General features: G+C 40.7%; 1 protein-coding gene across 1 annotated transcript in view; it reads right to left on the minus strand.

Moving 5' to 3' along the window:
* The window catches only part of CTNNA2 (catenin alpha 2), a 478,672-nt gene that overhangs the window by 336,743 nt on the left and 127,460 nt on the right, over positions 1–14,469 (minus strand). The window contains exon 7 of the mRNA XM_054632611.2: positions 1,094–1,297. Coding sequence (XP_054488586.1) covers positions 1,094–1,297 — 204 coding nt within the window. The remainder of the gene's footprint in view (positions 1–1,093; positions 1,298–14,469) is intronic.

Consider the following 14,469-nt stretch of genomic DNA (forward strand, 5'->3'; position numbering starts at 1 on the left):
GAACCTGTCAACCATCGTTTCAAAAAACTAAGAGGCAAATAATGCTTTTCAATTCAGTCAAACAGCTATTCCTTGAGGTGACTCTGTTACATGAACAGTACCTTTGAAAAGCAACATTTAAGCCTGAACTGTAAAATGAAGTGACTAAAGGACTGAAGTTTGCACTATTGATACTGAATTCCATCACTCTAACAACTGTAACAGTACCAATGAAAATAACAACGTTAAAGGTCTATCCTTGAACACCCTCTTCAGCATTATTTTGATGATGATTCCAGCAAAATGGGATCAAAATGTGTCATCTGATACTTTGAGAGCAACCAAAGAAACAGCGGAGGATGCTCAGTTTGACACCTCTTGGCAAATATTTTAATTTTAAAACAGGTTTTTGATGTTGCTTTGGTCTTTTTTCCCACATCCTCAAAAGGACATGGCAATAGAACATCTGAGTTTTAATACAGAACATTGGGTGGAGAGAATTTTCTGCAACAAGTTCTGTTTGTGCAGAACAAAGGTTATGCACTGCCAGTTCACACCTCATCGAAGAATTCAACAGCTCTAGAAACCTACCCAGAGAGTTGTTTGTAAGATTGTGTGAACAGCAGTAGTGCTGAACCCCCTACTTTCATGGCAGCTGAGTAATCCATAGCTCCATCAGAAAATGAAACCTTCAGTGATTTAATCCACACACCAAAACGTCAACCTCTTGTGAATATCTATGGGTAACATCCTAAAAATCAAACACAAAGACCATCCCACAGGGGCAAGCATGCTGAAAATTACCCATATTCATCTTCAATAAGAAAATAATTCTTGGGTCATTTCACATTGAGATTACTCACCATTGTTTTCATTTTAAAAAGCATTCTACTTCCAAAAGAACTGCTAGTTATCACATCAGAAGAAACTTCAATGCCAAATTCAAGGGGAGCGCCGAGTTCCTTGGCAGGTACAACACCACCCCCCGTGAGCTTCTGATCGTACCCAACTCCTATCAAACCTTTGCAAGGCATTAAAAACTTCAACAACTCAAACAGCTCGGCACAAAGCCTCATTACAACATCTGAGATCCATTAAAGCCGTCGTTACTTACGTTGTTCATGTACTCGGAGAGCAGGTCCTGCAGGGCCTGGCGCACGGCGTTGCACTCGGCCACGATGCGCTCGCGGCGGTCGTCGCGCGTGCACGAGGAGTCGGCCATGAGCGCCGCCCCGCTGATGATGCTCTCCAGCCGCTCCTCCAGCGACGGCCGGAACCGCGCCTCGCTGAACGTCATCGGGTCCAGGATGATCTTGTTCTGGAAGGAACAGAAAAATGGGAAAACGGTGAGCAGTCGCGGCTCTTTGGCATTTTCAGTGCCTTTGGAGAGGTTTTTTTAGTCTTTCCTATAAATAATTTATCATAGAATACCAGGTTGGAAGGGATCGCAAGGATTATCAAAACCTTCTTGGAGCAATTATCTACCAAATTCCTGAAAAGTATTAGAGAAATACATATATATGTATGTATATATATAAATATATATTCACAACCTTGTTACCCAGACAAGCTGTGGCTGCCCCTGGATCCCTGGAAGTGTCCAAGGCCAGGCTGGACAGGGTTTGAAGCAACCTGCGACAGTGGAAGAGTTTTTAGTCTTTCCTACAAAAAATTTATCATGGAATAGCAGGTTAGAAGGGATCGCAAGGATTATCAAAACTTTCCTGGAGCAATTATCTACCAAATTCCTGAAAAAGAAAATATTAGAGAAATATATATACACCTTTAAAAAAAAATACAGACATATACATATATATATATGTTTGTATACATGTCTGTATGTTATATATAAAGTATGTATATAAATATATATATACACACACACACATGTTTATATCAAAATTCATAACCTTGTAACCCAGAGAAGCTGTGGTTGCCCCTGGATCCCTGGAAGTCTCCAAAGCCAGGGTGGACAATGCTTGAAGCAACCTGAGATAGTGGAAGGTGCCACCCAAACCATTCCATGCTAAAGCAGTATTATTTCTCCACAAATATTCTGAAAATTTCTTGGCTCTTCAGGACATTCATATGTCCAAGGTAAAGGTTTTTTATTCCTGAAGATAGAGTGGGATGCTCTCCGTTAATAATTTCATTTTGATTATTTTAATAAGCAGCCTACACTGCTGAAATGTTACTATATTGCCTCAATATTTCATGAATTTAAAAAACTGAGGAAGTTAAGACTGTTAGGAAATCATTACTAGATAATGACACACAGAAATACTAAATCTCTGACTTCCATTCTGCAGACCATCTTTTAACAGCTTTTTTTGGTTTTTAGTCAGGAAAAAAGTGCTGGATTAGTTAACTAAAAAGGGAGCACTATATGAAGACAGTCTGGAAATATCTTCAGTCTACTGGTTAGCAAAATATCTTTATTCTACTAGAAAAAGAATTGATTTTCAAAGACTCTTTTCTAATAAAGAAAGGTTAATTCCTAAATTACAATCACTACTGAACACTTGTGTACTGTATCTATCAAACTTATTACTAAATATCAAATAGGTTTAAACCACATTGATTCTACTCTTCTCACAGTAAAACACCATGTGAAGTTATGAGTTCTGAGTCACTGTTGGATTATATTTTGACCTGCTTTTCTCCTCTTGCAGTTCAAGGTAAGAAATACAAAAGCAATAATCACCTGCTCTTACTGCCAGGCACATTTACAACACGGTGTAGTTCAGGAACCTTTTGTTGAAATCATGCAAAGAAGTCTCCTAATTGCATATGGACTAAAAATGCCCTGTAAGCTGTGCACTTGTTATTTGAGCTTTAAAAAAGGAAATAATCATGAAATAGGAAAGAAAAATGTAAAAGCATTCTGATTTCTAATAATCACATCTATTTTAAAGCACATAAAATTTGTTAATGAGCCATTTTAATTTTCAGATTGTTCGGATAACTTTATTATTAGTCCATTTCTTTTAATATCCAAGAGCAATCAGCAAGTGCAAGCCAAACAACACAAGTAATTTGAAAATAAAAATAAAAAAAAAAAACAACAAAAGCAATACAGTGTATCAAAATGTACATTAAAATTTAGGAACATGACACATGACCAACATGTGCCTTTAGCACCGAAAATTGTATGTGTTTATTATTAATCAGAAAATGCTAAAATGGATTTATTCAAACCTAAAGACAAACTTTAATATTTTCTTAGTTTCAGCAGGACAAGGCTCTTAGAAAAGATCTTATTTCTCAATAAAATTTCCAGTTCACACACAGACCCCATAACTCTCACTCTTATACAGAGAAAAGAGCCTCTGAGAAATCTGTAACTTCACTGAATCCTCAGCAGTTAAATAGTAATAAACACAAGGAATTTATGAAAATCCATTCTTTAATAAAAGGACAAATAGAAGAATTTTAACCAGATAACATATTGTTCCAGCTCCAGGAACTGCTGACTTAGCAGAAAAAATGCAGCATTAGCCAGAATGTGAAAAATGTCTCACATGTATCTTCTGGGGTCTGTGTTTCACAGCAGTAAGCAGAGCAGTTTTACAAGCACCTAAATTAGAAATTAGTTCTCCAAGAGTTAGGCCTGTGCATATTTATGTAATGGTGCTTTTGAGCCAAAGGGTAATGCTTGGGATTTTCAGAAATCAGCTGTATAAATTCATTTTCACAACCTCATAATTCACATGGCAGTAGCAGGGCTATGATTACACCAAATGAATTATATAAGCCACTTATGGAATTAGCACGAAAAAATATTGAAAAGAATGTTTCAAATCTGTTTCAAAGCTGTTTGTTTCAGATCCCTAACCAATCCTCCCAGAAATGCTTCCCTTTCCCTCCTCTTCCTCCCAGCCATAGGTGTAAGGTTCTCTTACCTACACAGAAACTTTCAGACAGATCTTACACCTCTCAGCAAGTCATGAATCACAATTTTCCCCCTTAGATTTGAAGACCCTGCACTCAAGTCTTCTGTGAGACCCAAAACCTACCTGGTATGGAAATACACATGGGCAAATCTATTTGCATATGCAAATGCAGCATGCTGCACCTGTGGACCTGCACAGCTGGGGGTGACCTGATGGAGCAGCCCTGGGGAGAAGGACCTGGGTGTCCTCGTGGACAATGAGCTGTCCCTGAGCCAGCAGTGCATCCTGGGGTGCTTTAGGTAGAGCATTTCAAGCAGTGCAGGGAGGGGATCCTGCCCCTCTGCTCAGCCTTGTGAGGCCACATTTGGAGAACCCTGTCCAGTTCTGGGCTCCTCAGGACAGGAAAGACCTGGAGCTCCTGGAGTGGGGCCAGTGAAAGCTGCAAAGGTGATGAAGGGATTGAAGCATCTCCCTGCCCAGGAGAGGCTGAGGGAGGTGGGGCTGTTCAGCCTGGAGAGAAGCCCCAGATGAGAGGGGGCCTCAGCCCTGGGTGTCCCTGGGTGCAGGGAAGGTCAGAGCAGGGCCCAGGCTCTGCTCCAGGGCCCAGCAATGGCACCAGAGGAAGGGGCAGGGACTGAGCCCAGAGAGTTCCACCTGAACATGAGGAAGAACTTTACTGAGAGCCCTGAACAGATTGTGCAGAGAGACTGTGGAGTCTCCTCACTGGAGATATTCCAGAGCCATCTGGACACAACCCTGTGCCCTGTGCTCTGCCTGAGCAGGGAGCTGGGACCAGGTGACCTCTGTGGTCCCTTCCATCCTGACCCATCCTGGGATTCTGTGCATTCTTCCATACTTTTTGAGCCTTGAAGATGAACAACTTACAGACCAAATATCTCCAGTATATCTAAACCCTGAAACCCAACTCAACATTTTCACAAGCAGATGTGTTGTACTCCATGAATAAATTCAGGAACTTCTTTACAGACTGCATACAAATACTATTTAGATTTTAAATAATAAATTGTGTAGCACAGAGGATGCATAATTAACCCAAGCCAGATTTCCTCACTTTGAACTGGAAAAAGGGAATATTCTTCTGTGGTATTTGTAAATAAGAAGAAATATTTATGATGATCAAAACTTGGCTCATGAAAAATAAAAGTCACTCAGTTGTACTCAATAATTTTTCAACTATATCCCATAAAACTTTTTATTTATGATTCATTTCTAGTCTTAAATATTATTAAATATTTGTTCGGGATATCTGTTAATGACAATTCAGAATTACAGAGTAATTTAGGTTGGAATGAACTCCTGAAGGTTATACTTTAAATGCCTCTTTAAAACACACACCACTTTAACATCAAGCCAGGTTGCTCAAGGATTCACCCAGTCAAGATCAGAATTCCATCTTAGGAGATTTTCCCAACCTCTCTGCCTACTGTTTGAATGCCTGATCAACTTCATGGGTGATCATGAGTGACTTTTTTCCTTCCCAATATCCAGAATTTTCTCAAAATCCCCTTGTGCACCTCATCCCAACACCATGAACCTCAGTTTTGCTTAAAATATAACAAATAATGATGTTTATAACCACTTTCTGATGAGTGGTTATAAATAATTGACAGTCTAGATGCTTGTATTAAACTCTTTCTCAAAGATGTCACAAGGAAAACAGATTTTGGAGTTTAGGGAAAAAGGAGACTGGGGATGAGAACCAGCTCCATGACAGCTCCTGATGTTCAATAACCAAAGAAACACAATTTTTTTGCTTACAAAAGCTATTATTCTTCTTCAAAGAGAACTTGGTGCCAAAATTCAACTTCAGACTATGTTATTGATGCCTATAAAACTCTTACACATATATTAACAAGGAAATAATGTATTTTTGGAAAGCAGAAAAAAAATAGTTGGCAGGCTAAATAAATTTCTTTAAAAGTTGCAATTTCTCATCACTTCTTAAAAGCCAGTTAATGAAAGATGAATGTAAATGAACTGGAACACTTTACATTTCTAATTAGTTAACATTACAGCCATAAATCAAGGACTGATACCATAATTCACTCCTTATAATTAAGTGTTTCAAACCTCTTTATAAATGTTCAGATGACTGTAAACATACATCATTTTTGGCTGCAGTTGCTGAAAAAAAATCCAAGAAAATTAATTTTAATATGACTGAAGATTTGTTTGAAAACTGTCAAAACTTATGATAAAATATTCTTTAAATATAGTTACTATTTTCTCTTCAACTCTTCTTTTTTCCTTAAATTATACCAAGGTGTGTTTACAGAGAAGTTGCCATGTTGTAATAAATATTAGAGACTTCTGAAAATAAACCTCTTCACACTAAGTACTGCTCTAAACCAACTTTCTCTTGTTCAGAAGGCAATAAACTATCTCATACTCTAATAAACTAGAAGGCACCACTTCAGAAATTTAAAATAATGGATAAATTATTCATACTTCAACTAAAAACTGAAAATAGCCAGATACCCTATGTAAATGTATTGTATAATCAGAGAGCAAGCACATCATTATTGAAACTTTGTGACATCTGTCTGCATTAGAATCTCATTTTCAACCATACCAAAAAACCCCTCTCAGTCTTTATTAGAAATATAATGGAAAGCAAAAGCAAAATGTTACATTAATAATTTAAAACAATTTTACAACTCCAAAAAACCCTAGAATTACTGTATCATTGCCTGCATTTTCCAATTAAATGACTTCATTATTATGTGAAATTGCCTTATTGCTCATGAAAAATCTGCTCATCCTCTTGTTTCTGCACATAGAAAGTCTTAAGGAAATTTCAGCAGCTTCTTCAGAACCTCTGCCTGATTTATTTATTAAACACATTAATTCATCTTTTTAGAAAGTGAAACCTTCAGGGCAGAGACCATTTCCTAACATGGTTCTTAAAGATTTAGAATCACAGAATGGTTAAGGTTGGAAAGACCTCTAAGACCATCAACCATAAACCCACCACCACCACCATGTTCACCAAGTGCTACATTGTCCTGGTTTAGAGCAAATTTGGGAGGAAGCCTCCAAAGGGGTCCCTCTAGAAAGCAAATTCAAGCAGCCTCTCTCCCCATGGGTTTGGAAGGCATAAATCTGCTTTGAGAAAAGTGGAAAAAACTGTTTAACAAGCAGAGTGCTCACAAACATGGAAAAATGAGTAACATTAAACAATGGCATCTCTCCTTGTTCTGAAGAGGTGGCAAATTCAGAGAGAGTCTTTGTTGTGGGGTGTAGCTCAGCTGGCTCAGTCTCTTATCAGTCCCTCCTGTGCTGGAAAATGTCAGACCCCAGGCCTTGGTGGGACACAGGCGTGAACTTTTGGTGGATTTTTGGCTTTTCAGTTCAGAGCAGGGTGGAACAATTCCAATAAAAAGAAAAGCCACAGTCCAAGGAACTTTTTTGCCTCAGCTAGCTAAAAAACTAACCAAAAGCAAAGGAGAGCTCTGTCCTGCTGTCTGTGCTGCAGACAACAGAGCTCCTGAGAAGGAATGCAGGGGAATCAGGTGCAGTTTCTGCAAACAAACCGCGCTCTTGTTCTCCCCCACTTCACTCTCAGAACCAGTCTTAAAGGTGCAGAACTTAATAGCCAGCACAAACAGACCAATGGGGGATACACAGAACTCACAGAATGACCAGGTTGGAAGAGACCTTCAAGATCACCAAGTCCAACCCATGCCCCAATACCTCAACTAAACCCTGGCACCCAGTGCCACATCCAGGCTGTGTTAAACACACCCAGGGATGGGGACTCCACCACCTCCCCAGGCAAACCACTCCAGAACTTTACCACTCCTTATGTAACAAACTTTTTCCTGATATCCAACCTGTACTTCCTTGACACAGCTTGAGACTGTGTCCTCTGGTTGTGTCAGTGCTGCCTGGTGAAAGAGACCAACCTCACCTGACTCCTTTCTCACCTTTCAGCAGCTGTGAGAGCGATGAGGGCACCCCTGAGTTTCCTTTTCTCCAGGCTGAGCACCCCCAGCTCCCTCAGTTGTTCCTCACAGGGTTTGTGATCCCAGCCCCTCTCCAGCCTCGTTGCCTCCTCTGGACATGCTCAAGCATCTCAAAGTCCTTCCCAAACTGAGGGGCAGAACTGGACACAGCACTCGAGGTGTGGCCTTGCCAGAGCCGAGTACAGGGGGAGAACGAGCTCCCTGCTCCTGCTGGCCACATACAGGAATCATAAAGTCACCCTAGGACACAGATCCACAGGCCTTTGAACACTTCCTGAGAAAGTGAATACACAACTGCCCTCAGCACAAAAAAAAGCAATTTTCAAGGTAAATTCCACTGCAAAGTGTGATAGATATTTTAGATAAACAATGCCACAACCACAAGGCAGCAGGAAAAACTGCCTTTGAGTAGAAGGAAGCATATGATATACTGAGGGACCTAGTTTTTCTGAGTAACTTGGAGACAAGACCACATAAATAAGAGTGTTTGATGTATTTCTTTGTCAGAAGCGCCTGCACTACTGCAAAAATAAATGTTGTGTGCTCACAGGTTTGGTTTCTGCACCTTTGTCCATGTCTCCTGCAATGCTAATAAGGCTGTTGATCTCCTGTTTAGCAATAAATCAAACATTCCTACCTGCCACAGTGCTGTGTTACACAGACACACCATACAGCTGGAAGAGTGTGACAGTGCAATGCTAAACTGCAGCTTCCAATGAGCTGCTCTGGAGCAATGAAACAACACAGAAATAATTCACAGGGGCTCCAAGAGAGCTGGAGAGGGATTTGGACAAGGGCATGGAGTTACAGGACAGGGGCAATGGCTGGGTTAGATGGGATATTGGGAAGAAATGCTTTACTGTGAGGGTGTTGGTGGCTGCCCCATCCCTGAAGTGTCCAAGGCCAGGTTGGACAGTGCTTGGAGCCACCTGGGATACTGGGAGGTGTCCCTACCCATGGCAGAGGGTGGAACAAGATGATCTTTAAGTTCCTTTCCAAGCCAGCCATGCAGTGATTCTCTGACCTTTCCCTCTGGCACAGCAGGCTGGATGCACCCACAGCAGCTTCACAAGCATCCCACTCAGGCAGGAGTGCACAGCCACCAGCAGAAGCAGCAGCCCCACCTTCCCAGCCCCCTCTCCCGACTGCTCTCCAAGTGTAAATGGGAGATGCTGCTCCCCTGAAATAGTGGAGGTGTTCACTTCTCACATACCTCAGCTACAGAAGCATCGCAGAGGCGCTAAATAAACACAGGCAAAATAGTAGCAAGTGTAGTCTAATTAGAACATCTCACTTAGTGCTCTTTTCGAGCTGTTATAAGCAACCTGAAACAAACTTTATTATGTTTTTGATTTAGCACTCCAGGTATTCATACTTACATTAACAAGAAATTAAAAAAACCTGCAATAATTTGAATAATAATGCAATAACCGTACTGCTACAAAAACATATTTCCTTATAGAAGTGATAATTAGGTGTTTAAAGTGTGTTTCTTTTCTGTATTTTTAGTATGTCTAACAAATTTGTGCTTGAGGGTTGATTACAAAAATTCCTTTGCAAATAAAGTGGCCTGCTGCCAACAGGTTACATGTATTTTGATAGGGAAGCACAGGCAGCAGTTGGTGTGAGGGCAAAAGGCTCTTTCTACCACCAAAAGAAGTGGTAGCAAAATTCTGTGGTTAAACTCCAACAGGTATGTTTGATTGCTAAATCTTTCCATAATACCATTCACTATATGAGCATTTCAGAGGGAAAAAAAAGAAATTCATAGACATAAAAAAAAAAAACCAGAAGCCCACTAGATGGTGCTCCTATACAGCAAATACAGCTCAGCAGCACCATTCCCACTGCTTGAGGGAAATGAGAGCAATGAGATCCTAATCCACAGTTACCCAGGGTGCTTCCTTTCACAGAAATCACATTTTGCAATGCATTTGCTCCCAAAATCCTGACATCTCCAGTGCCACCCTTTGTACTCTGGAGCTGACCTTTTCCACAGTAATATATGAACAAGCCCATACATACACAGAAGGGCTTGTAATGAGAAATGCAGGAATAACTGAAAGGAAAAGTTTGTTTGGCCCCTCAGCACCATCAGGATCCCAAAAATTTACTCTGATTCTTCCTCATTTGAGACATCAGTTCAGCATCCTAAAACACAAGGCTCTGCAAACAGGTGAAGCTTTTGGGTTTAGTGTAAAATGCAACATTTTGCTGTTGGTTATTATTTTCTTAATATGCAAAGCATGACCAGTCTGATGTTTCCCACTCACAGGAGAGCTGAGGAGTGCAGAAAGTGCCAAAGGATTCACTACTGCATACAAGTTTTAGAAACACTGAGGTGCAGCCTGGCTGCCTTCACACAGGAAAAGGTTGGCTTGACGCTGTTGCAGTGTAAAAGCCACTTCAGCTGCACCAGGGACAAAAAAAAAAAAATCCAACTGTGTTTTGGGGCTCCCAACACAAGAAATTTGTGGACTTGGGGGAATGTGACCCACAAAGTTGATCAGAGGGCTGGAGCCCCTCTGCTCTGGAGCCAGGCTGGGAAAGCTGGGGCTGCTCACCTGGAGAAGAGAAGGCTCCATGGAGAGCTCACAGCTCCTTCCAGGGCCTGAAGGGGCTCCAGGAGAGCTGGAGAAGGACTGGGTCAAGGGATGGAGGGACAGGACACAGGGAATGGCTCCCACTGCCAGAGGACAGGGTTAGATGGGTTATTGGGAAGGAATTCTTCCCTGTTAGGGTGGGAGGGATGAGCAGAAGGGACAAGGGATGGAGGGACAGGACAAGGGAGAATGTCAGGTTGGACAGGGCTGGAGCAACCTGTGACAGTGGAAGGTGTTCCTGCTCGTGGCAGGGGGTTGAAATGAGATTATCTTTAATGTTCCTTCCTACCCAAACCATTCTGAGAATCCTCCATATTTCATCCAAATCCATACATGAGTTTATCTGAATTTGCAGCACACATTCCCCAGTGCATTCCTAGTTAAATCCAATATAGAGTTGCTATTATACAGAAATTGCCATTTGCCTGGGCAAGAGCTACTCAAGCTCAACAAGTCTGGTTTCAAATTGCTGTCAGATGGGCAGTAATATTTTTGCAATTGTTTCTTATGAATTTGAGTGGCAAAACAAACACATTTCAATTCTCCTTTCAAAGCTCACATTTTGTCCTGTTCTCTGCAGCATCACAAATCACTTCTCTGAAGAATACATTTACAAGCAAATTGCAATTCCATAAATGTTCTGCAAAAATCCATTCTCAGATCATCTAGCAGTTATTTGTCCAAAAAGGAACATTTTAAAGGTAGTCACTTAATGACACAGCATTTTTTCTGTCTGTTACATTCCTGCCACATTTTGACAGCTCCTAATTTTATTACTGAAAGAAAAAAAAAGCAGTCTTTGCTGTTGTTATACCCAGATACTTTGTCTTTTCAGTTTCTCTGTAATGTTTTCCCCTCATTACACACTTATTAGATCTTTCACTCCATTTAAGGTGCACTGCATTCTCTAGCCATGCAAAATATTCCTTAAGGAGCATTAATGTATTCACAAAATATGTTATGATAGCCCATTTATTAATTATGAGCTGCATTTAACAGCCTGGAGGACATTGACCAGTGTCACCAGACACTTTGTTTCTCATCAAATGTAGTCATCTCCCAGATAGCTGACTTGCTCTGTTCAAAAATTCATTAAAGATTGAGTTACTCTGCCTGTAATTTCTCAGTTCAAATGCTGCTCATGACAAAAAACAGTACAACTTCAGTACCCTGGGACCTATCCCAAATACATAAGTACCTCAAGTACTAAAAGCATTTTAACCACCTCTTTCAATTCTGAACCATATCAAATCATAGAACCATGCCTGAGTTGGAAGGGATCAACCAGTCCAACTCCAGGCCCTTCCCAGGACAGCACCAAGAGTCCCACTCTGTGCCTAAGAGCATTGTCCAAATCCCACCTGAACTCTGTCAGGTTTGGTGCTGTGACCACTTCCCCTCCTTTTCCTTTAAATTCCTTTATAAACCAAATTATTTTCATACTCAGAAATCAGAGAGTAAAGGGGTGACCCACAGGCTCAGCAGTTGGAGAAGCAACAAGGACCAACACTGCTGGACTGCAGCTTTAAAGACAAAATATAGAGAAACAATAAATCCAATATTAAAAAAGATAAAAAATGATAAAATATCAGATAAAACAAACTCAGCTATAGGGCTTGCCCATTTGGATTAACATATATTAAAACTAAGCACTATATATTGCTTTTGACAAACAAAATATCATTTTATTCCATTGCTAGAGGCAGAACTTGCACACAGAAACACAAAAGATGGGAAGAAAAGTCAGCCAAGCCATCTCATCAGTTCTTTCTGGAGCAATACAGAAAAACCAGATATTTGCTTTTGGCATCAGTGGAGGAAAGGGGTTTTGGTCCTTTTTTCCTTTAGATATCTTCTCCTCCCCTTTCTAAGTCAGAGGATTTATAAATTCTATTTAATTTTATTGCAGATAATTCAAGCCTTGCTTCAAACACAGGAATAATCCTTTTATGGAGTTATGGTGCATGCATAGTAAACAGCTTTATATTTACAACACCGTTACACCCACCCTCCCAGCACTGTATAAGAATGATTGCCCTCATTTTTCATATCCAAATCTAAGGGAAACTATTTAGAATTGCCTAAAATATAAAGAATTGTAGGTCTGAAAGCCCTAGAATCTGAATTTCCACTGTGATTAGCACTTCTGAGGTGTTGTCAGCACATCCCACTGACACAGCTCCACTCCTTGGGACTCAGGAATTGTAATCCCAGTCCATATTCTGAGAGCAGGCACCCTCCTACTCACCAGAGATACCAAGTGCCCAGTAAATCCTATTTTTGCCTGTCACTGCCCCCTCTCTATTCCATCATGGAGAACACATTTCCCAACAATCTGTGTGCAGCCCTTGCTGTGGCACAGACAATCATGGAATGACAGAATTGTTTGGATTGGAAAAGCTCCTTTGGATCATCCAGTCAAACTCCAGCCCTGCCAAGGCCACCAATAAGTCCTGTCCCCAAGTGCCACATCCCCATGGCTTTTCAACTCCCCCAGGCTTGGGGACTCCACCACAGCAAATGGTGGAGCAGCTGTGCCAGGGCTGGACAAGCCTTTGGGTGAAGAAAACTTCTGATTTCCAATCTAAACCTCCCTGGCCCAGCTGAGGCTGTGTCCCCTTGTCCTGTCCCTGTTCCCTGGAGCACAGCCTGACCCCCCCGGCTGTCCCCTCCTGTCAGGAGCTGTGCAGAGCCACAAGGGCCCCCCTGAGCCTCCTTTGCTCCAGGCTGAGCCCCTGCCCAGCTCCCTCAGCTGCTCCTTCCCCAGCTCCGGCCCTTTCCCTGAACAAAGTTATTCCTTTCTTTATTTCTAGATATAAATATAGATTTTTATAGCCTCATATATTTTTACCCCTTTGCAGTTCCCAAACACACATCAGTGTCAATGCCATCTATCTTCATCTCAGTTTTCATCCAGCACAGTTTCCTGGTCCTTCTTATTGCATTTCTTCTCACTCAATAATTTCATTCTCTTTTTATCTCCCTCCCCACCACACTCCAGTTTCATGTGGAGGTCCTGTCTCTGCTGCTCACCATGAGGGCTGTGGGGAGGACACCAGATAAAGCCATCCCACAGTTTAACATGTGCCAACAAAGCAGTCCCTCCATAACCAAATGGGAGCTTACCAGATCAAAACTGCCATTTCCTGAGTGCAAACAGAGCCTTTTCAGAGTTCAAAGTAAGTTCTTCAAAAATTTATCTATGCAACTCCCATAAATTTGGCTAAATATCATGAGGGGGAAATAAACTGTGCACCCCCAGTTTCATTAAGGACTCAGGTATTTCATGAGCATAAAATATATGCCAAATTTTAATAATAAATTACTAGTAAGACCAGAAATACCTATTTTTAAATGATCTAAGAGTAAAGCAGCAACATGGAAGTGAAAGGACAAAGCAACAAGGCATTAAACACATTCTTTTGTCATCAATCAGCTTCAAATAGGAATTTAAAGGAAAAAAATCTACTAAGGAACAGATTTGTGAGCTCTCCTTATTTCTACATAAATTATCTCTGAGAAGCAATAAATGACAACCACCTTCAAAACTTTGCTGCTAATAACTCACAGGTGACTCTACACAACCCCCCTGTGCATAGAGTGAGACAATTATCCAAAGACCTAGTTAAACACAATGGCTGTGCTTCAAAGACGTAGAATAATTATTTGTATTTTATGTGATGATATTTTGACTGAGAAAATGTTCAAATTATTCACACTGCAGCTATTTGAAGCTCTAAGCCACATAACACTGATTCCAAAATCAGAAATAATGAAGGCTGAGAAGTGTTAAAATAATGGAAAAAAACTGTAAACTTATTTTTAATACAGAATCCTCATCTTGGCAGATAATGCAGGGTTCAGTAAGCACTTCTACAAAATATAAAATTATTATTATGACTGAGACTGTGAAATAAATATTCTGTAAAATTATTTTCATTAGAATATACAAAGTTCCTTTCCCTTGCTGAAGTAATACAGTGCCACCATAAAAAGCAATGTTTTTTC

The sequence above is a fragment of the Agelaius phoeniceus genome, chromosome 4 (genome assembly GCF_051311805.1).
Source record: "Agelaius phoeniceus isolate bAgePho1 chromosome 4, bAgePho1.hap1, whole genome shotgun sequence".
Lineage (NCBI taxonomy): Eukaryota > Metazoa > Chordata > Aves > Passeriformes > Icteridae > Agelaius > Agelaius phoeniceus.